At 49.6% G+C, this 21,979-nt stretch overlaps 2 protein-coding genes and 1 long non-coding RNA gene across 9 annotated transcripts in view; 2 read left to right on the forward strand and 1 right to left on the reverse strand.

The window, feature by feature from the left end:
* MAPKAPK5 (MAPK activated protein kinase 5) overlaps positions 1–6,549 on the forward strand; it is a 20,760-nt gene extending 14,211 nt beyond the window's left edge. For 4 of the 6 annotated variants that reach the window (XM_068208567.1, XM_068208568.1, XM_068208565.1 and 1 more), the window contains 5 exons: positions 596–716; positions 1,292–1,422; positions 2,110–2,231; positions 2,515–2,619; positions 3,571–6,549. In XM_068208567.1, coding sequence (XP_068064668.1) covers positions 596–716; positions 1,292–1,422; positions 2,110–2,231; positions 2,515–2,619; positions 3,571–3,665 — 574 coding nt within the window. In that variant the 3' untranslated portion in view covers positions 3,666–6,549. The remainder of the gene's footprint in view (positions 1–595; positions 717–1,291; positions 1,423–2,109; positions 2,232–2,514; positions 2,620–3,570) is intronic. The other 2 variants (XM_068208570.1, XM_068208566.1) reach the window with 1 other exon arrangement.
* Positions 5,353–20,414, reverse strand: TMEM116 (transmembrane protein 116). 2 transcript variants are annotated; one of them, XR_011004933.1, is made up of 12 exons: positions 20,072–20,414; positions 19,535–19,581; positions 19,344–19,407; positions 15,613–15,744; positions 11,956–12,060; positions 11,452–11,501; positions 10,937–11,020; positions 10,716–10,854; positions 9,853–9,997; positions 9,690–9,763; positions 8,309–9,030; positions 5,353–7,994 (listed from the first exon to the last, which is right to left on the reverse strand). XR_011004933.1 is itself a non-coding variant. In XM_068208571.1 (11 exons), exons 1-11 carry the CDS (start codon positions 20,309–20,311, stop codon positions 8,830–8,832), a joined length of 1,281 nt encoding a protein of 426 aa, XP_068064672.1. In that variant the 5' UTR covers positions 20,312–20,414; the 3' UTR covers positions 8,192–8,829. The 2 variants fall into 2 exon arrangements, 1 of the variants encoding a protein (XP_068064672.1); XM_068208571.1 differs by lacking the exon at positions 5,353–7,994 and having other exon boundaries at positions 8,192–9,030.
* On the forward strand, positions 18,171–18,683 carry LOC137484600 (uncharacterized). Its single transcript, XR_011004934.1, has 2 exons — positions 18,171–18,359; positions 18,597–18,683. It is a non-coding gene; the product is annotated as an uncharacterized lncRNA (long non-coding RNA).
* Positions 20,415–21,979: the final 1,565 nt, after the last annotated feature.

Raw genomic sequence — 21,979 nt, forward strand, 5'->3', positions numbered from 1 at the left:
GTTGTTTAGTTGTGCTCATCATGAGAACACAAATTTATCTGCAAATCCTCTTTCCAGGGTTTCATGTTAGAAAAAATGTTGATTTCATGGAGTTTTCAGCAACCTTGGAATAAAGTTGCTTTTTATTTTGAGGAGCTGGAACCAAAGTGTGTATTACTTGAGGGCTATTCAGAGGAGAGAAAAGCTGAGGAGTGGCATGGTGGGAGCAGTGAATCCTGCAAAGTTTCCATGCCCAGAGTCCTTGGAATGAGTGTGACCTGTTCTGGGGATGAGCTGTGGGAGTGCATTTCAAGAGAGTGCCAGCCTGGACAATTTCCAGTTCCTCTGGAAGGTGATTTCCCACCTGGGAGCAGCAGCTGTGGAATTCAGCAGCACAGGGATATCCCAGGAATGCCTTTAGCACCTTCCTTTGCCCTGAGTGCTGGATTGCCCTGGATGAGCTGTGACAGCATTAACCACAGCAAGGTCAGGGAGCTGGGACAGATTTTGGGTCAGTTTGGAGCTCCTGAAAAAGCTGCTTTTTTGGCCTTTAAAATGCTTAAATGCTCTGTAAATCAACAAACCCCTTCTTAGGGATTTATTCTTTCCTCCTCAGGCTGCTGAAGGTCAAACCTGAGGAACGTCTGACCATTGAGGGGGTGTTGGACCATCCCTGGCTCAATTCCACAGAGGCCCTGGACAACATCCTGCCCTCTGCCCAGCTGATGATGGACAAGGTCTGAGCAGCAGTTATTTGGTCAGGAATGTTGCAGAGGAGCAGGAGAGCTCTGGGATGGGTGAAGGGTTTTTTTGAGGTGGGGTTATGCAGATACGGAGCTTCTCTTCTGCTTTAGGAGAGCCTGAGATCGTAGGGAGAAAATGGGAACAGAATGAAAAGGGAAATAAAATGTAAAATTTGGGCTTGAAGGAGATGCTCCCAGATTGGTGTAACAAGCAGCCACGTGCTGATGGTAGAAAGCAGAGCCTGAGGGATCTTCCATAAGTCTTTCCTCTTTTTGCCATGTTTTATCCCCACTACCACAATGACCTCACTAATTAAACAAATAGCCCTTGTTTCCTTTAATTTCTGCTCAAAGAGGATTTCAGTCCATCTTGTGAACCTGAGAAGATGATCCTTTGTCCTGTTTCCCCCAGGGATATTTTTTCACTGATTTTAGTTCTAACCATACCTTGCTTCGTGCAAACATGATTTTTATCTCCAAAATAAATTGGATTTTGGTGCCTCTTTTTTTCGCCCATGGCAAACACTGTCCGCGTGTTGTTGCACCAAGTGCCCCTTTTGTCTTTCCAGGCCATGGTGGCAGGGATCCAACAGGCTCATGCAGAACAACTTGCAAACATGAGAATCCAAGACCTCAAAGTGAGCCTGAAACCCCTTCACTCCGTGAACAACCCGATCCTGCGCAAGCGGAAACTCCTGGGGTAACTCCAAAGCTGGGGTTGGAAGGACAACGTGGAGCCAGCTGGGATGGCTGGGAAATGGCTTTGGGAATGCCACAGGCTCAGTTGGGATGGTTTAACACACTTCTGGTGTTGCTCAGACAAGTAATAGTGGCACCATGTGGTTTTTCTGCCAAGATGTGCCAGTGAGGGCAGGAAGGAGGTTGGACACTGTTCCTGCATTCAGCACATTCCTTATGGGATGATGGGGCACATGTAGGATAAGGCAAACTGGGAGAAAGAATTCTAAGATATTGTTTCTCATCCTGACATTTATTTACTGAAGAAGTCAGGTAACCTCTCTCCCTCTCTCTCTCCCTCTCTCTCTCCCTCTCTCTCTCCCTCTCTCTCTCCCTCTCTCTCTCCCTCTCTCTCTCCCTCTCTCTCTCCCTCTCTCTCTCCCTCTCTCTCTCTCTGTTTCAATTAATCTGAAAAACAGACTCATACATTTCAGGATTACCCTTATTTTAAGTAATTTAAAGGATTATTTCTTCTTCTCCATACTTAAAATGATCTCATAATATAGGACAAGAATTATAATTAATGCTGAACCTGTCTCCCAGTTACCCAGAGAGGGAAGGAGCTATGTTAGACTGGAGCAGTTACATAACAATTAACAAGCTTGAGCTGCACCCAAATTCTAATTATTTCCCCCTTGTTCTTGTGCAGCACCAAGCCAAAGGATGGTGTTTACATCCATGACCCTGAGAATGGAAGCAATGATTCCAACGTGGCTCTGGAGAAGCTGAGAGATGTGATTGCTCAGTGCATTCTACCACAGGCTGGTAAAGGTTGCCACTTTTAAGAACCTTTTATTCCTAAAAGTGCAAGACCCCGACTTTGGGTCTGTCTGTGTCAGTGGTGAGGAAGGAAGAAAAGTCCTGGGTAGCCTCTGAGCTGGGATCATGTGGAATTTTAGTGACGTGCAGAGCTGTTAAAAGAACTTTCAAACAGGAATATTTGGTTTAAAGGCCATTTCCTGGTTTGTGTGGGGTAGGAATAACTGCCCAGCTTGCTGAGCCCTGAGTGAGGCATGAGGCCAAACCTCCTATGTCCCTCTGTTGTCCCAAACAGGAGAGAATGAAGATGAGAAGCTGAATGAAGTGATGCAGGAGGCCTGGAAATACAACAGGGAGTGCAAATTGCTGCGAGACACCCTGCAGAGCTTCAGCTGGAATGGTGAGAATTCCTGCTCTCCCGCAGGGAATGTGGAAAAGGGGGAAGCACAGACCTCCTGCTATGGAAATAACCCCAAATTGACTGGATTTGGGCTGATTTAGGTTTTGACACTGTTTTATCCCTTCTGCCAGAACTGATGCTCCCAAAATGGGGGTGAAAATGTTGCTTTGAAATTTCTATTTGAGGGTCAGGGTTGAGTTTTCAGAGGCACCAGGAATGTAACAGCACAAATGGATCATGACAGAAAAGGGGGAAGTTTAAACTGCCAGGGGGCAGGGATAGATGGGATATATGCAAAAAACCCTTCCCTGTGAGGGTGGGGAGGCCCTGGACGGGTTGCCCAGAGAAGCTGTGGCTGCCCCTGATCCCTGGAAGTGTCCAAGGAGGAATTGGACAGGGCTTGGAGCAACCTGGGATAGTGGAAGGTGTCCCTGCCCAGATGACCTTTAAGGTCCTTTCCAACCATGCCAGGATTCTCCGATCCTTTTAGGAACCTCCTCAGCTGTGTTGAGCTGCTTTCAATCCAGCTGTTTATTCCCTCTTTCTGCTGGAGGCTACTCCTCCCTTTCAGCACAGCAGCTCTGCAGCTCAGCTGGGGTGGGAAGCAGAATGAAACCAGGACAGGCACCTTGGCAATGCTCAGGTGGCTCCTGGACAGCAGAGGCTGCAGAGATGTCAGCCCCCAGGAGCAGGTGCTGCTGGATGTAAGGGACCAGGAGCATCAGCCAGCTTCACAAGGGCTTGATCCTGCTTCCTCCTCTGTTCTGTTTGCTTGGCTTTCACTGAGATTTTCAATTGCTCCATTTTTCCAACAGAACTATGGTCTGTAAGTTCTTTTGGATCCTGTGCTGCTGTTGCCCTAAATCTGTGTGAAGCATTGTTTAATTCCAGCTGGGATTGCTTTCCTCCTTGTACCCAGCTCTAGCTGATTCCCTGTTTTTTCCCTTCCAGGCAGAGGATTCACAGACAAAGTGGATCGACTAAAATTGGCAGAAATCGTCAAACAAGTGATTGAAGAGCAGACAAACTCCCACGACTCTCAATAGCTGGAGCTTCTTAATCTTATTTTTTTTACCATTTAAGATTTATTCTTTAACTGTAAAAAGTATTTTTATGTAAATTAATAAATCATAATTATTTCATTAAATTTCCATACTGCTTGAAAATGCTGTATAGTTGTAGATACAAAAAAAATCATTGGTACTGTAATATTTTTTTAAAACTCAGTTCCTCGAGGTATATATGATCACTTATGTACTGTTAACCATGAGCCCCCAAATGGGGTGGATTTTATTGTTAAAAACCATTCTTTTTCTTAATAACCAGTTGCAGAAGCTGCCTTTCACCTGCCACATCCAGCCCCTGCAGTGACTGTATGCGAAGGAGAGCCACAGTTTCTCAAGCCCCTGCTCAGTGAGTACTTGAAGCAAGTGCTGTGAAATGCAAATTCACAGCTCCTCTTGCCACCTAAATTCCATGTCTTTAGGTAGAGAAAAATCAATTAAATACCCTTCAGTTTGGCTTGGTGCCTGACCCAGGCACCTGAGGCCGTGTGCTTGCTGAAATTTTCAGTTCTGAGCAGTGACTCTCTTTTTTTGTCATCTTCCCCATCTCCCTCAGACCTTCTTTAAGGCTTAACCTCCTCTCTTTCTTTCTCCTCATCTTCCTCAGAGCTTTTTTCAGGCTGAATCAGCCATTCAGCACAAAACTCTTCTTTTTCTCACCTTGTCCAACATCAGAACAGAAGAATGTTCAAGTCCTTTGCACAAGTTCTTTTAATTTCCATGGTGGGATCTTCTATGGACCGAGACCAGCCTGGGATTTGTTTGTTTGGGATCCACCCCCATGTTCCCATTCTTTCCTTCCTAGAAGATCCAAGGCTTGGGTTCGGACTTGTCCTCTTGTTTGGAGGCTCCCAGTGCTCTGGGGAAGCCCTGGGATTTGTCTCTGGAGCCCAAATTCCCGTCTCTGATGCCTTTGAGCTCCTTCTTGGGGGAGCCACAACTGCAGGGCTGCTCCCTGCTCCCCAGGGCAGGTTCTTACTCTAGTCTGGAACATTGGCTCCAAAAGCTGCTTTTTTAAATCCTGCTAAGGCAAACCAATGGCAAGAATCTGTACATAGTTCTAGTTTTCTACCTTTTCTGCTTCTCTTTCTTTCGAGATCGGGCGGAGGCTTTTTATAGAGCTATTTTGGTACCAAATCCGTGCAGACGTCTGGTGAGTTTGGTCTGCAGACTGAAGTGCCAACCCAGGGCCATCAGTGACCACTCCTGAACGTTGTTGTCTTTCACAGCTCGTCCATTTTTGGGTTTACATTGACAAACCTGAGCCATGAATCTCCCAGTTCTCTCCTACAAAAGTCCAGCCTTGTTCTTTTTTTGTCTTTTTTTCTATACCGAAATTTCCTTGCAGCTTTAGCTGGATGGCAAAGCAGTGTCTGACTCTTTCTATACAATTTTCTAAACAGTGACTTGTTTTTTCTACATGAAGGAGATGCTTTGTTTCCTGTTCTCTGTCAGCTCTCCTCAATCCTGTGGACAGTTCTCCAATGCCTAATTTCTTGTACGGTAAGAACAGTCCCTGCTTATCCATCCTCTGATGGGAGCAGGGAGTGTTTGTGTGAGCTGGAATTGTACCTCTGACACTACCTGGCATATTTGCGCACTGACCTGTTGATGAAAACTGAAGAGAATTAGCAAAAATTGAGAGTTTGTCTTTTTTTTGGCTGTACCACCAAGCCCTGTTATGTGCATTTCTGTCCTTGCTCTAGTTCTAGGTCATGTCTTGAAATGGTTTCATTTTGAAGTTGAAATCCATGTCTTTCTGGGGAATTGAAACTTTCAAGTGTGGCAGATAGCGATGGAAACAAGGAAATCAGCTTTGTTTGAATGGCAGAGCAAAAAATCCCCACCAAAAGCACTTTGTGACTCTGCCCTCCCAGGAGGGAAATCCTCAGGCATTTTTTTGGGAGCCAGAATTTGTTGGAATTGCAGTCAGGGGGGAAGGTGGGATCTGATATGTGTAAGAGGATTCCTCCTTTTCCTCATCCCTTAAGAGCTGCTGATCCTGAGATGGGAACATTTGTACAAATTTCCAAAGGCTTTTGCCACAAGGAACTGCTTTTGATGGATTTAATCTACATTTTCTTGTCTGTGATAAATAAAGTCTGAAGCAGAGGGAGGAGGGACAGATTAAGAAAACACAATTTGAAGACTCAAGGTCAAATGGTTTTGTTTCTATGGGAAAATTGATTTTTTTACTCCTGGAAAAGTTCTGGTTTACATTTCAAAGTTCAATAACTTTAATGGATTAATTTACAAGTTTGAAAGTAACATTTGACTTTCTCCTTCCTGTGTTTAGTTTATTTTTCAGTTGAAGCAAGTGCAGGATACCTTGTCTTGATTCTCTGAGGCTTGACTTGGTAATAAATCTACTGATCCTTTATAGCAGACTGTGAATATTGTAAATATCTCGAGCTGGAAGTGTGGGATCAAAGAAGAATTTCTTTGTACAAACACTAAAAATATGTGGGAAAGCTCTGGAGGTTGTTGGGTTTGGGTTTTTTTTTTTTTTTTTTAGAATTTTATTTAAGTGAAGAAAAATCTCTGAAATCATTTGACCTTTTCAAAATTTTCTGAGTAACTGGCTTCTCCCGTGACTTGATTATTTGAAGCTTTTCTATATATATAAAAATTAGGAGAACCTGATTAGTGAAAGAGATTTTGATTGGAAATAGCAACATGTCCAAGTTTTGCTGTCATTACTTCTGGATTTTCTTTTGGAAATCCCAGTCTGTCCCCATGTTTAACTCCTGTGTGTTAAAATGTTCTCATTTCTCTTTCTCAGTGTTCCATGTTAGTTCCTTTTGGATCAGTATTACATTGTAAATATTACCCATCCTGTATATAAATGATTTTACTAAACTCAGAAGTTCCTGGCTGCTTTTGTTTGGTTCCCAGATCCCTGTAGGAGACAAGGAAGGAGCAGGAGGGAACAGCAGCAGGCTTCTCTCCTGCCATCCTGCTTTTCCCTGGAAGTGTCCAGGAGTGTGGATGCAGCACTTGGGGGTGTGGTTAGTGGTGAGCACAGTGGTGCTGGGTTAATTTTTGGATTTGATGGTCCTAGAGGGTTTTTCCAGCCTTAGAGATTCCATGATTCCATTATTCTGCTACCCCCAGCCCCCCCATCCCACCTCCCTTATCCATGGGAATAAACACTTGAAGGAGGATTTGAGCTGACAGGAGAGGCTGGATAGATCCCTAGGAAATCTGGGCTCTGCTTGGCAACACAACCCAAAATTGCCTTTTTTAAGCCCAGTTTTCCATCAGATGGCAGCAGCACCTTCCCAGTTGTTCCCAGTTAGCCCCTGAGGGCTGTGGGGTTGGACTGGGCAGTCTGGGAAGGGCGGGATGATGTCCTTTCTGTCTTCAGGGACACTGGAAATAGGACCCAGTTCCTCTGGGCTGATGATCCCTGCAGGTGGTTGAGGTGGGAGCTCTGCTGGGACTGGGGGACGCTGGGTGGTGAGAAGTGGATCTGTCTTTGTTGCTGATGGCCCTGTGCTTTTCCAGGGAGCAGGGAGTGCTTCCCCTCACCTCTCTGGACACGGAGCCGTGGGGTGGCACTTGGACCCTTCCTGCCTCTGGAAATGGTTTTGTTATCCTCGAGCAGGGCTTGACTTGGTGACAGGAACCAGACACACCTTTGGCCCAGGAGCATTTCAGGACACAAGATGGGGCAGTTGTGAGGGCTCAGGCTCCTTCCTTGTAAGAGAATTTCCCTCTGCTTGGTGCCTTAGGGGAGTTCAGAGTGGGCTGGGTGGTGAGTGACCCTCGGAGCATCCAGACTGGGAAAGGGACTGAGGGAACAATTTCCTGGGAGCACTTAGAGCAGCCAACCCAGCTGTGAGTGCCCATGGAATGGCTCTTTCCAGCAAGAACACACCCCTCAAACAAACACTGAGAGACTGCTGAGCTGTCTGAGGAGCCCTGGGAATGTGTCAGCACCCACTGCCAGCTCTGATGCTCCATTAGCAATCCAATCATTGTTTCCTGGGTAATCTTCCATCACTTAGGAAGCCTTAATCCCCTTTTAAACAAATTGCACTGGCTCCACAAACGGGGTCAGTCCCAGGAGGGTGCAGGAGGCTCTCAGGGATGAGATTGGGTGTGTTTCATGCCCTGCCAGTGCCCGGGCTTAAATCCCATCCTCTCCGTGGAATATTTGCCTTTGTAGTGGGGCTGGAGAAACACTGAGTCATCTATGTCCAAACTTTGGGACAAGAGGAGGATTTGAAGAACCAGATGGAAGAAGATGGCTGAAAACTTTTTTATCCTGTAGAACAGCAAAATGGAATTGTTTCACTCAGTCTCACTCTGTAGGAGAAAATAAGTCATTGACCAAACCTCCAGGGTCCTTGCGTGACTTACCCAGAGTTTACACAATTATGTTGTGTAAGTTAAATACACAAAGCTGGAGTATTTCCTCTTCTTGTCTAACCTGCTATGAGAAAAATTTGGGTTGGACCCAAAAAGTGAAGCGGTTGGAAAATAAAGAGTGTAAAGGTAAAGAGTTGTTTTCAACACAGCTTAAGACCTGGTTTATTTCCTATAGAATGGTGGGACCTCAGTAAATAATTAATGTGAACATCTGGAAATGCAAAGAGAGATTCAGACAAAGTCCTGCTCACCTGGTTCATGAGAGATGCTCCACAGGGTCGAAGCAGCTGATTTTTGGGAGTATTGTGGCTGAGCAAGAGTTGGCAGGAAGAAGGGAAGGGAAATGTGCAGAAATTCCTGCTTTGCAATTCTTCACTCCCTGCAATTGGTTCTTAAGGTGGTGAAATTCTCATGGTTAGAGTGAATTAAAAGGCAGAGATTGAAAAATACTCATTTTGCTTATTTGTAAAGGCAATGACTTGGAGAAATAAAACAAAGTAAAAACATCCTCTGCTCAACCTCCATGGAGCTGGACCAGGTCTCTGAGCCTTTATGTGGGGTTTGCTGCATTTCTAGGGATATTTCCAGGAGAAGAAAGTCTGGACTAAAGATTTACCACGCTGAAAGAATCCATCAAATAAATAACTATGTCCACTGAGCGCCTGGCTCTGCCAGCCCCGCTGGGGCTCGAGCCCGAGGGACAGTTCCATCCCGGCTCTGGAGAACGAGGAGTTGGAAGGACTCTGCCTCTCTCCTTCCGGGCAGGGCTGCATCAGAGCAGGGTGGAGGAGGAGCCCTCGGTGTCGGGCGGGCCGGCGGGGGCCGTGCTGGAGTAGAACTTCTTCTGGGAGCGCAGGAGCGGGGTCTGGGTGTCCACGTCCCGGCGGGAGCCGCGCTTCACGGTCAGGAACACGTGCTGGGTCCAGCCGTACACCAGGCAGTTCAGGAGCCCCTGGGAAGCTGCGGTGAGAGCCTGGGAGAGAGCACAGGGGAATCAGGGATCCCAGCACTGCTGCGTGCTCTGGGATCCCTGGGAAACCGCCCTCTCCAAGCAGGATTTTATCTTCCGTGTGATAGAGAAATTGTGCTGTTATTTTAATCAGTGTTTAAGGAATAGCTAATTAAATATAAATGCTATACATATATGGAATATATTTTATGTATGTTTATATATGAAATACATATAATAACTATATAATTTAATAAAAAGTCTAACTTCTGCCTCGGGCACAGGAAGGAGCTGGACAAGTGTTCTTAAGGAATCACATTTGGAGACTTAGGGACATAGGGAAAACAAAACCAGTTTCTGGGGATCCTTTCTAGTCCTATTTGCTATAATTTCCATGACCACAGAATGACTGAGGTTGGAAAAGACCTTTGAGGTCACCAAGTCCAAACATCCATCCAGCATCCTGTTCACCACTGAACTGTTGTGGTGCTGGGATTTTGGGTACTGAGACCTTTTCATGCCTATGAAAAACATAAACCACCAAACCAAGATCTTTGCCAAACAAAAGCACAAATCAGACTTGGGTTCATACAGCAGAGATCCTTGCCCAGCTGCATCCAGCAGGGATGCAGGGCAGGAGACTCAAGGTGAGAAGGGAGGAGGCTGCAGGGGTAGACATTTACCTGCAGGATCAGCAGAGCCATGTAGATTTTGCTGGTTGTTGAAGCAGTCAATTTCAGCATTCCAAGGAGGACAGCTGTGGAAAGGGATGGATGAGAGGGTGAAGTTAACCCCACCTCTCTGGGGTTCCACAGGGGGATGCTGTGGGAGGAACTCTCTGCTCACCTGGGGCCCAGCAGCAGAAGAAGGCAACAGGGTAAAAAACCACCCGTTGTTCCACCATCTTAATCATGGCCCACTGCTGATCCCCCAGGAATCCTGTGGAGTTCACAAACCTCTTGTACAGCCCTCGGGCCTGACTCAGGATAACCTGGAAAAGAACAGGCAAATGTTATTGTACAGGCTGTGATCTGCTGGGTTCATCCAGGGTGGATCCCAGTGTATCCAACCTTTTCACACAGCACTGAAATCTTGTGGGAGGTGTTGCTTTGCAAGTGGCCTTTTCTAAACTGAAGACTCTGAATTGATTTTAGAATTATTAAATTGTTTAGGCTGGAAAAGATCTATAAGATCATGGATTCCAACCATTAATCAGCTTTTGCTGAGCCATTCAGGAGGTGATCCCTCTGCCAAGCTCCAAGCCTTGGAAATCCCGCTAAATATTTCTGGGATGGGTTGACAGAACACAGGACTCCAGATGGATTTATCTGGTGGCACAGTGATATTTTCCTTCCCCTACCACCCCTTCTGAAAGGGAAGCAGCACCACACAGTTATTCCCCTGTCCTGTTTACCAAGAGCATGGAGTGAGCAGACAGGGGGGAATGGATTGAAAACTGAGAGCAGGTTTAGATGGGATATTGGGAGGAAATCCTTCCCACAGAAGCTGTGGCTGTACCATCCCTGGAAGTGTCCAAGGCCAGGCTGGACGGGGCTTGGAGCAACCTGGGACAGTGGAACGTGTCCCTGCCCATGGCAGAGAGTGGCACGGGATGAGCTTAAAGATGCCTTCCCACCCAAACCATTCCATGATTCCATGGGTGCCCGGCCTCTGGAGCCATCCAAGGGCCCCACAAGGACCAGCCTTACCAGGATGGCCAGGAAGCTGATGAGGAAGGAGACGAGGAAGACGCCGATGCCGTAGAAATGCATCGCGCGGCAAACAGAGCCGCTCGGGCTCTGGGGCTGGCTGGGGGGCTCGGCCATCTCCGTGTGCATCAGGAGACACCTGTGGGACACAGGGGAGAGCCTGAGCTCCTGCCCACCCCCAGCAGCCCTGGGGCTGTGCCAGAGGAAGGGAGGAAGCTCACCCGTGCTTCTGGCTGAAGTTCTGGTAGCAATTACTGCTGTTGCCCAGGCAAAACACAGGCACCATGAGGAGGAAAGGGATCAGGCTGAGAGGAGAAAGGACAGCACAGTCATGGCTTATTGCACTGCTCCACTTGGGCACTACTTGGTTTTTCTCCCATCACTGCAGAGGACTTTAAAGTTGTTTTTATTGGCACTGCTCTGGAAAATTATTTTATCAGCTTTACCAGCGTCGGGGCTTTCATTTGTGAGGGCTAATCATTGGTAAAGGGAAGCCTTCTGGAAAACCACATCCAGTTAATAAAGTTATCATTAACTTGGTTGAAAAAACCCTCTTACTCTGCATTCATGAGGTCAGTTAATGATGAGCTTTACAGCTTTTTTAGTAAAACTTGCTTTAAAACAAGTAGGAAGCAGGGATCAGCACACTGCAGTTTGCCAAACCCACACTCTCCCACTAGGGGAGAATTAACTCTTACCAAATCCACAGCCTCTGCCAGGGAGAATGAAATCTTACCTTGACAAGATCGTTGCTATTCGGCCAACACAACTTGCATAATCTACAACCTGCAAAATCCAAAAATCTTAATTCAGTTATTTCTGTACAGCCCCTGGTTCAGAGGAAGCAGCTTTCAGGGAGCATTTCAGCAGCTGAGGGGGATCTGCCCAGCCTGCTGCTCCTAACTACCAGATGGAATATCTGGGATACAAAGTTTGCAGTGCACAGCAAATGTCTGGGGAAGCTGTGCAGGGCAGTGGGGCTGATGGGTCTGTTGGGAAGAGCTGCATAAGGAATGTGCCATCTTGCAGGAATACCTGGGGTATTCCCCAGCCTGGTCATGGCAGTGGTGGTGCCTCCCTGTTTGGGTATGAGGGAGGAATTAACTGCAAGGAGAGATTTTGGTCACAGGGTGTGTGAAGTATTTGCTCAGCCTGCAATGCAGGGAGGTTTTTCCTGAGTGTTGTGTCCTTGCCCCTGGGTTCCCAGCCTTTACACCGGTCCCACATCAGTCCCACTCACCTGGGGGGGCACCCTGAAGAGGTTCTGGTTGTATTTCACCTTGAGGTCCATGTACAGGTGCCAGGTGTAGTTGACAGTGTAGAGAAAAGAGGCCACGTAGAATATCTGAGAAATAAAACCAGCATTTCAGTCCTGAAATAACAATTCCTAGAACGTGTTTAGTTCCTCCCAAATCCCATGGAACAGAGGCAGGATGATGAACACCTGCCAAAGGTGAGGGTCTGAGCACAGGGGCTGTGCTCACATCCAGCTGGGAAGAGCCAGGTTGGAGATTGCCACCTTAAACCACACAAAAGCAGCTTCACTTTGGCCTCAGACAGGACAACTAATGACAGCAGGATTGTCTTAGAAATAAAAATCTTTGTGATCTGGCTTATTTTTTTGGATCAGGGCCTGGCAATGAGGGTTTCAGAGGCACTTGGACCTTCTCAATGTTATGTCCATTAGGAAACACAGCACAGATGTGACATTTAGATTTGCTTCTTGCATAATGAGCTCACTATGCAGAGAATTCACGGAAACAGAAAACAATTGAATATTTCAAGAGGAATGTGAGGGCAGATATTCTTTGCCCTCAGCCAGAGTTAACATCCCAAAAACCCTTTTCTTCCTTCATGGGAAAAAGGAGAAAAGATAGAGCACACTGAGAGTTTCATAGCCTTTGATTCCAGCTTGAGATGAGTCTAATTATCTAAAACTTCTTATAAACCCAAGATCTTGATCAAATTTGTTTCCAAATTCATGCTTACTCCAGGTTGCCTAATCAGATCACGTACATGCATGTGCTGTTTTTGTGACAGGAAACACAAACTTCAGTGGCAAAGAGGAAGGGCTGGACAAGGGAATGTTTTTTTTTCTCTTTCTGTGGCTTTGCTATCCTTTGCCAAAAAGATAAGGAGCACAGGTTTGCCACCCTGGTATCATCCACAGCTGGGAAAGTGGTCACTAAACAAACGTGGCCTCCTTCACTGAGGTTGTGAATGCTCTTGGCTGGCTCAAGAGGCTGAGTCCAAGGGCTGCCACAGGAACATTGCAGTGACTTTCCAGCTCATTAAATGAGTTTTAATGAGGGGCTGTTGCCCTTTTCCAACTACTTCCAGAGAAGGCCAAAACAGTCCACAAGGATCGTTCTCTTGCACTTCAGGACGCCTGGGAGAGGCTCATGCAATGTCAGTGCTGCCTTCTAGAACAGAGACCCAAATGCCACTTGTGAAGGTGCCAGCAGGAAGGGAAGGGAAGGGAATTCTGCTCTCCTGAGCCCCAGCTCTGGGGCCAGGGACAGTCCTGCAGCACTGCCCATGAGGAGATAAAGCAGAGACACAAGAATCCCTCATTATCCCACTTGTGTGGCTCCCATTGTGCTGCCCAGCTTGAGCAGAGCCTGCCAGGACATTATTAGGCCACTGGAACTGAACTGGAAGAACATGGGGAGTTGTGCAATTATAACCACAATATCTATTCTGGACTTTATCATTGCAATGCAGGAGGAGGAGAGTATGAGGGACAGCAAAGGGAGCAGTATTTACATTCATATCAATCAAAGCTCTGGGGCTGAGAGAGGGAAAATCCAAGAAACAAAGCAATCTCCTTCTTTATGACACAGTTTGGACACTGGGCAGCTCCATCCACTGCAACATCAGCTTGTGATGACAAATAATGGCAAACAGCCTGAGTAAAGCAAAATATTGCCCTGCTCCTAAGGCAGTGCCTTGAGACATCACAATGACTCCAGTGTGAGCCTCTCCAAGGGCTGCAAACTCCACTGCTGGGCTGTCCCTGCCCATCCTCACCTCGGCTCATCTGACACCTTCCGGGTGTTGGTGTGCAGAGAGGCCCCGGGTGTTTGTGAGACACCCAGAAGCACAGTGAGACATTTATTTACTCATTCCATCAGCTTCCAGATCCCTCCTGCTCTGCAGAATCTGCTGGTTCAACCTGTTACTGGCTCCTTCTTACGCACAAGGTGTTCCCACCTCTCAAGGGCACTGCAGGCTGTTGGGTGAGGAGGTCCTGCACTGTCACGTGCCCTGGGGGAAAGGTTGCTATGGCAAGGTTTGTTTTAATTTCTCCCAGAGCAAACAGCAGCGACAGCTCCTGCCAGGCACAATCCGGCTCTGCCACCCAGGCAGTCCCTGTGCTGTGGGGACTGGTGGTGGCACACAGGAGAGGAGCCAGGGGACACTGGCCCCTGAGGTCAGGGTGTGACTCTGCACACCCCACCACAAGCCCTGGCCCAAGGCCAGCTCTGCCCACCCAGCATGAAGACAAAGCTCCCACCTTGTCCCATCCTGTGCTGGTGTCCCTGAGAAGCACAGCCACAGGCTGGAAAAGTGAGGGCAGAGAAGAGCCAGAAGTGAAAGAGAGCTGAGAAATTATGGGCATGTTTTCCATAGCTAACGTATTTCTCCTCTAGCAGTGCAAATTGCCTTCTCCAGGCCATAAAAACATCACACCAGCCAAAAGAACTGTCCCCCAGGCAAGGGAAACATCTCAGGAACAGCCTCAGTCCTGCTTTCTCCTTCCATCTTCTAGCTCTGAAAGCCTCTCCCAAGCTCTCCTCATTTCCCCATTTACCATCGCCTTGAAAACATCTTTGATGTCATTCTGCATCATTCCCAAGTGGCCAAGTTACCCAAACCCCACTGTTTCTCTCAAGATGAACATACTGTGGAACCAGTAGAGCTAGAGGGACCAGAGATGAGCCTGGAGTGGAACAGTTGCTCTCATCACCCTCAGCAACACACCTGTATCCCCAAAACAGCTGCTGAAACAACCCTGGGCTGCAGGAGCCCATCCCCAGACACACAACAGCAGGAACAATTCCATCCTGCAGCTGCAGCTACTTCCCTGCCCTCTCTGAGGCACATGGAGATCCTTTCCAGCTTTGGATGCTGCTGTTCCATGAGGACATTCAGTTCCCAGTTGTGGGTACCACCACATGCTCAGGGAGCTACCCAAGCCCACCCAAGGCTTCCAAAAGCCCCTTGCTCTTCCCAGCCATGTCCTTTAAAAAGAAAAAAATAATTCCAGAGATCATAATTTATGAATCCCCACACTCAGCTGGACTCTGCAGAGATTTTTGAGAGCTGAGATTTCCAAAGCCTGATGCTGAAAAGGGAACTGGGTGAGACAACAGCAAACTATCAGGAAAACAGTGCTCACCCACCCTGCTCCACTGGTCCCCAGCAAAGGGAAGCAGCTGGAAAGCAGCTGAGTCAATGGGACACAGGCTGAGCTTGTGCTGATGGAGGATCCTTGGGAAGAGCAAGAACTGGAATGTTCATGTGAGTAATTTAAGCCTGAGCTCGAGCAAGTCACAGAATGTCTGTTCCTGCCCAGACTGGAGGAAGCACGAAGCGAAATAGAAAAGCTGCCATGTGAGAGCACAGAGATCCACGGGCATGGATCTAACGGGAGAGAGATCAAGTCCCATCTGCTCATTTCACACAAGCAACCACAAAATCCCACCTTCTCTTTTCCTCTGACACACCAGAGGATCTTAAACCCCAGTGTCATTAGCTCCCTTTTCCAAAGAAAACCAAGAAATCTGCTAAAGCCTGTCTAGAAACAGCCCCCACGGCCACGCTCTGATCACCAACGAGGTTAATTATGACAAATTACAAGGTTAATTATAAATGTGGTGCCAAGGCCACTCACCTGTCCCGTGGCCTGCAGGTTGTAGCAGATGAGGTCTTGCTGGGAGGTGGGTGAGCTGTAGAGCAGGGCCCCAGCCAGCCAGCACATGCCCAGGAGCAGATCCGAGAGGCTCAGGTAGAAAAGTGGGCGCACCTGGAAAAGGGAAAAGGCTCAGCAGGTGTGAGTGGAGTCACAGCCCTCCCACCCCCCAGCTGCAGTTTTACCCCCTTATCAGACATAAAGATATTTAATACAGCCTTTCAAAGGTTTTCTGCAGGTGAGGAAATTTTTTCAGTAGAAAAACCCCACTGCAAAGTTATTTTGAAAGCCTTAACTGAGGGGAAGTGGGGCATAAGTGGCACTTTGTGGAGGGATGATTTTACCCTCAGGGAAGCACTGTGACATTTCTCAGACCAGTCAATTCATCTGCAGCAAACCCTGAGAGCTCCAATAAAAAAGTCTCCTCTACTTTCACAGCCAAGCAAGTTCAAAGAAAAGTTACCAGATGAAAACTTTTCAGCCTTTAGTCCTGAATATCAACCTTGTTTCCAGTCTTTTAAAATTCCTACACCAATTATAGCAGAAAGATTAATTGTGCTCAGACACCAATACCAGGTTATCTGGTGTTGTCTGAACAGTCACCCCTCAGCTCTTCTGGTGAGACAAATCTCCTTGCAGGGATATTCCACATGGATTTGTGCTCTCAGGAGCTGCTCCAATGCATTCCAACCACCACTTCTGCCACAGGATCCAAGAGCAGCATCAAAACTTACAGAAAATATCCCAAATATCCATCACGTTACGGGACAGGTTGGCAGGGAGAAGAGACATCATGTCAATAAACTCACATAGAAATCAAATTTTCAGTAAACACAAACCCTTCCTCGGGTCTGGAATGACTTGAAACAAACATTTTCCTATGTGTTTGATGTCATTTCAGCTGATGACTAAGGCTGGGTTTATTTTACAAGCCGGATTAATTTCCACTGAGAGCCATTATTGCTGCATCTTGCTGGAAAGGAGTCATGTCCCCTTTAACAACAGTGTCCAGCCCATTTCCAGTTTGCACACACTGGCCAGGACTGTAAACGCTGCAGGAAAACATTTGTGCAAAAATTCTGGCCAACATTTTCTTTGTTAGTGGGAGAGCAGAGACTCTGGAAAAGCAGCCGAATTCCCTACATTCTTAATTTAAAGCCTTTGGTACCTCATTTTCAGCATCCAGGAGAGAAAATTGTGGTGTTTTTCTTTCCCTACAGAAAATTATAATGCTAAACACAACATGGAAATGCTTCAGCAGGCTTTGATTTTTTTATTTATTTTCATGGAGCTGAGTTTTTGGTGAGACTTGCCTCAATATTGTCCTGGAAGTAAACGTATGCTACCCATCACATTGTGTTATACTTGTTCCCATGTGCAGTGAGAGGGAGTTTAGGAAGAGTGATAAGAGTTAAGGTAGATCAGATTTGTCCTTAGGGCATGAAGGAGCATGAGGCACAAAGGTTTGGAGATAATTTTAATTTGATTTCATCTCTAAATGCCTTTTTTTAACCAGGCTTTTCCTCGTTGGTGCAGAAATGAAGCCCTGGCACGACAGGCTGGGGGCACTGTCCAGTTTGTGATTGAGGCAGGTTAAACCAAACAGATCTAAAATAAGCAAAGGAGCCACTTTTGCAATCAAACAGGTGACCTCTTTCTCCAGCACAAGTGCCCTTGGAGCAAGGCACTGCTGGTGTGTCCAGGAGCTGTTTTAGTAGAGACCTGACTAAAGAAGTAGGTGACACAGGGGCACGTGTGGCTCTGGCTTGAAAAAGGGGGAAGAAAATAATCACGGGTATTTATAAAATAGAGGAAGGGACTGCGAAGATGTAATGATTTACATCCTGGCAGCTCCAGCTGCAGCACACACAGGGATTTGGCTCTGTGGCCATGGTCCAGGCACATGCTGAGCTGAAGGTTCTTCCTCAAACCTACTGAGCTGAGCTTTCTTCCTCAAACCTGTTGAGCTGAGGGTTCTTCCTTGCTTGCCATCATCTCTTCTGAATGATTTACCTCAGGCTGAAGGGTTTTATTGACCCCGAAGAGACAGAAAGCAAGCTTCAAGAGTGCAATATTTGATTTCTGAGGTTGGGGGCAGGAAGGGAAGTGTTTCTAAGATCCTTCTCTTCCCAGCCTCCAGAGCTGTTTATTTTTAAATGTTTTGCTGTGGGTCCTCATGACTCAGGGAATAAGCTGTTTGTGGCAAGCTTTGATATGGATCTCTTCCAGCCCCTTTGTTTACAAACTTCCACTTCAGACCCGAGACATGAGGACAAGAAGATGGGGAAGTTAATGGAGATTTTGTCACTTTTGAAACCCAGCACCAGATCTCCCCTGGCAGCAGAAGAGCCTGGAAGGCTGATGCAAACCAGTCCCTCCAGCTGGCATCCAGCCCTCCTACCCGGATTTGCAGAAATAATCTGAGCAGAAACATCTGGACCCTCTGGAGCAGGAAGGGCCCATTGTTGACCTGGAGCCATGTGTGGCCCACGAGCAGCTCCCAAGCCACAGCCCCATCACATGACTGAGAGCAGAAGGGCTCCTGAGCAGCCAGGCCATGGAAGCCAACAAGGATGAGGCTGCTGAGTCACACCAGGGCACTGCCAACCCCTGCTCCACATCATTCCAGAGAGAGGACCCCAGGAAGGAATCACATCTGGAGCTTTCCAGGTGCAGATGTGGTAGAAGGAGGTTTTGATGTACACCTTGAGCAGCACAAGCTCAAGCAGGTTTTCCATCCCAGCTCTAAGGGGAAGTCTCAGCCTTCGTTCTTCCCCGGGAATGCATGGAGATCTCCACAGTTTATTCTGGATGTGCTGGGCAGAACGTTTCCAGGAGGTTGGCTGGGAGCAAGGTCCTCCCTGCTGTAAGTAGGACAGATTTGCCCTACAAATGTGGACTCATGTTCTCCTTCCCACCATGTCATCCAACAATGTGTCAGTTGCCTGCATTCCTTGCTTCTCCAGGGATAGCTCCATGAATTCCCTGAAAGTCCCATTCTCTGGGCTGCAGATCAAATCCACCATATACAAAGACCATGAAGATGAAGGAAGGAGAGATACAGCTGCTGCCAGCTCCACTGACTTTCTGCATGGTCCACAGGCCAGGCTGAGCCTGCAAATCCTGGACAGCAAATCCCAGCTTCACAGGGGTCAGCTTGGCTCACTGTCCCCAGGAAGTCCTGGACACACAGAGGGACTGTGTGTGGACACCCAAGCCTGGCAGGATGGGATGGAGGCTGTGGGGTCAGTTTTAGTAGCACACCTGCCCAGAGAAACTCCTCAGAGATGGCAAAAAACCAACACCTGTAAAAGCCTTTCCACAGGAGCAGCTCCAATTTGCACTTCAGCAGCTTTGTGCACGCCTCCTCAGCCCCCCAGGAGTTTGGCCCCACTGAGGAGAGCATGCTAAGAAATCCCAGCTCCCAGGAATGACTGGAGGACTTTCCTGGAGCAGCAGAAAGCACGGGACTAAGGAACCTGCTTCTCCCTGCAGAAGCGCAGGTTCAAGGTCAGTCCTTTCACCTCCTACCAAGACAAAGAGCCCAATTCTTAGCAAGTCCTTTGCCTCCCAGCTATTAAGCAAGGTTTAACCACAGAACCCTGAGACCTGCAGCTGCTAGGACACTAGGAGAGTGTCTGTGCTACAGGTGTAACCCACCTGCAGCGACTGACACCACGGCTTAGGGAGGGTAAAGGGAGCTCAGACCTTACCTCGGGGGACCGCACTGCGTTTTGGAAGACGGCATAGGCAATAATTGAGCTGGAACCTGCAACGCTGAGAAAACAAAGCACAGGTTGGAACAGGAGCGCGCCTGCCTTGCTGGGAGACGCGAGTTCTCTTTTTTTGCTTTTCTGGGTAAAATCATCTTCGCGACAGTAACTCCATGGGCAGCGTGTCGTACCTGAGCATGGCCATGGTGAACTGGATCCACTGGAGCGCAGAGTAGACCTGGGGAGAAGGACGGGAGGGAGCTCAGGTGACACAGCCCCAGGCGCGGCAGGAGCGCCCGGGGACCGCGGGGTCCCGGGAGGAGCGGGCAGCACGGACTGGGGACCGGGAGCTCAGGGAGGAACGACAAGGACCGGGGATCGGGATAGGAGCGGGCAGCGCGGACCTGGGAAGGTGGACTGGCGGATCCCGGAGAAGAGCGGGCAGCACGGGCCGGGGACAGGGACCAGGGACCGCGGAGTCCCGGGGAGAGGCAGCACGGACCGGGGACTAGGGACAGCGGGGTCCCGAAGAGGAATAAACAGCACGGACCGGGGACAGGCACCGGGGGAGGATCGTGCAACGCTGCCGGTGCCTCCGGGCACGGAGCGGGGCGCAGGGCTGGGGAAGGACCATGAGGGGATGGAGGAGAATAGAAGCGCACAGCGAGGTCCCGGGGAGGGGGCAGCCGCTGTCCCTAGGGGTCCTGGTGCCGGCGGGGCTCGCTCACCTCCTGCCAGCCCCCATCCAGCCGGTCCGCCTCCGCCGGCAGGGCCATGGGTACCGCCGCCGCCGCCGCACCGCTCCGGGGCTGCGGCACCGCCCGCGCTCCGCCCCGGGGCCGCACCGCGCCCGGCCCCCGCCGGCGGGGCCGGCTGCGGGGAGCGCCCGGTGGCAGAGAGGAGCTGAGGGGACACGAGCCCTGGGCAAACAGCGGGACTGGCGTCCCGGGGACCGGCGTCCCGCGCATCCCTCCAGGGGCAGAACCGGCCGAGCCCCGGTGGGCGGGCTCGCTCCGGTCACCGCCGCCCCGGGCTCCCCTCACGGAGCCGCCCTGAGGCGACCCCGCGGAGCCTCGGCCCCGCCCCCCGGGGCGTCACCAGCGCCCGGGGCGGGGAAGGCGCTTCGAGGAGAGCGCGGGGGCTGCTCCCCTCAGAGAGCCCGGGCACGGCTCCCTCCGAGTCCCGCGGGCTGCTCCCCTCAGAGGGCCCGGGCACGGCTCCCTCCGAGTCCCGCGGGCTGCTCCCCTCAGAGGGCCCGGGCACGGCTCCCTCAGGGTCCCGCGGGCTGCTCCCCTCAGAGGGCCCGGGCACGGCTCCCTCAGGGTCCCGCGGGCTGCTCCCCTCAGAGAGCCCGGGCACGGCTCCCTCCGAGTCCCGCGGGCTGCTCCCCTCAGAGAGCCCGGGCACGGCTCCCTCCGAGTCCCGCGGGCTGCTCCCCTCAGAGAGCCCGGGCACGGCTCCCTCCGAGTCCCGCGGGCTGCTCCCCTCAGAGAGCCCGGGCACGGCTCCCTCAGGGTCCCGCGGGCTGCTCCCCTCAGAGAGCCCGGGCACGGCTCCCTCAGGGTCCCGCGGGCTGCTCCCCTCAGAGAGCCCGGGCACGGCTCCCTCAGGGTCCCGCGGGCTGCTCCCCTCAGAGAGCCCGGGCACGGCTCCCTCAGGGTCCCGCGGGCTGCTCCCCTCAGAGAGCCCGGGCACGGCTCCCTCAGGGTCCCGCGGGCTGCTCCCCTCAGAGAGCCCGGGCACGGCTCCCTTCACAGATCCAGGGCATGCTCCCCTCAAGTGCTGATCCTGTCAGGGGCTGCTCCCTTCAGAGTCCCGAGGAATAGTTCCCTCAGCGCTTCGAGAACATCTCCCCTCAGCACCTCGGGAGACGATCCCCTCAGGGTCTCCGGGGCTGAGCCGGGCGGACATACCCCCACAAAGCCCTCCCAAGGCCTGCCCACCCTGCCGCGGTCCTTCCTCTGCCGCTCCTGAGGGGAGAGCGCCGGGCCGAAGGGCACCCTTGGTTCCCCTCACCTCGCTTCCCCTCTGATTATGGAATTGGCAGCAGTTTCTCTATAGTGGTTTAAGCAGCAGCTCTGAGGTGGATTTTTTTTTTTTTTATTATAGCATTATTAATACATTTTATCTTGCAGCAACATCTGCTCCTTGTACCCATACCAAGTTTCAAAAGGCAGCAAAGCTCCCACAGGAATCAGTTTTGTTTAAAGCATACTTTTAAGGTAAAACTTACAGATGTTTCTCTTTTCAACAATGTTACCCTGACCAGGGCTTCAGCATCTTCCAGAGGCATCCGAATTCCACAGAGTGTGAACTGCACAGTTCAGGACTGACCTGATCCTTGGGCCAAGCATCTCCTTTTAAATAACACAGACGAGGCTTCTAAGGACACAAATACTTCTGCTTCCTCTTACGAGACCTCATTTTCAAATATTTAGAACTACCAAATACTGATGAGGCTTTAGTTTGACAGTGTCAATTGCTTCTGGAGGCTAGAAAAACATTTTGTTCATGAAGCTTGGACAGGTAAAACACCTCTTCAGCTGTAAGAAAACTCATCCAAATTTACCTCTGAAAACCTGATTTTTTGCACAAACTGGTGAGACTGAGTGTAATAGCACCTCAAGGAGACTCTG

This window comes from Anomalospiza imberbis, chromosome 18 (assembly GCF_031753505.1).
Source record: "Anomalospiza imberbis isolate Cuckoo-Finch-1a 21T00152 chromosome 18, ASM3175350v1, whole genome shotgun sequence".
Lineage (NCBI taxonomy): Eukaryota > Metazoa > Chordata > Aves > Passeriformes > Viduidae > Anomalospiza > Anomalospiza imberbis.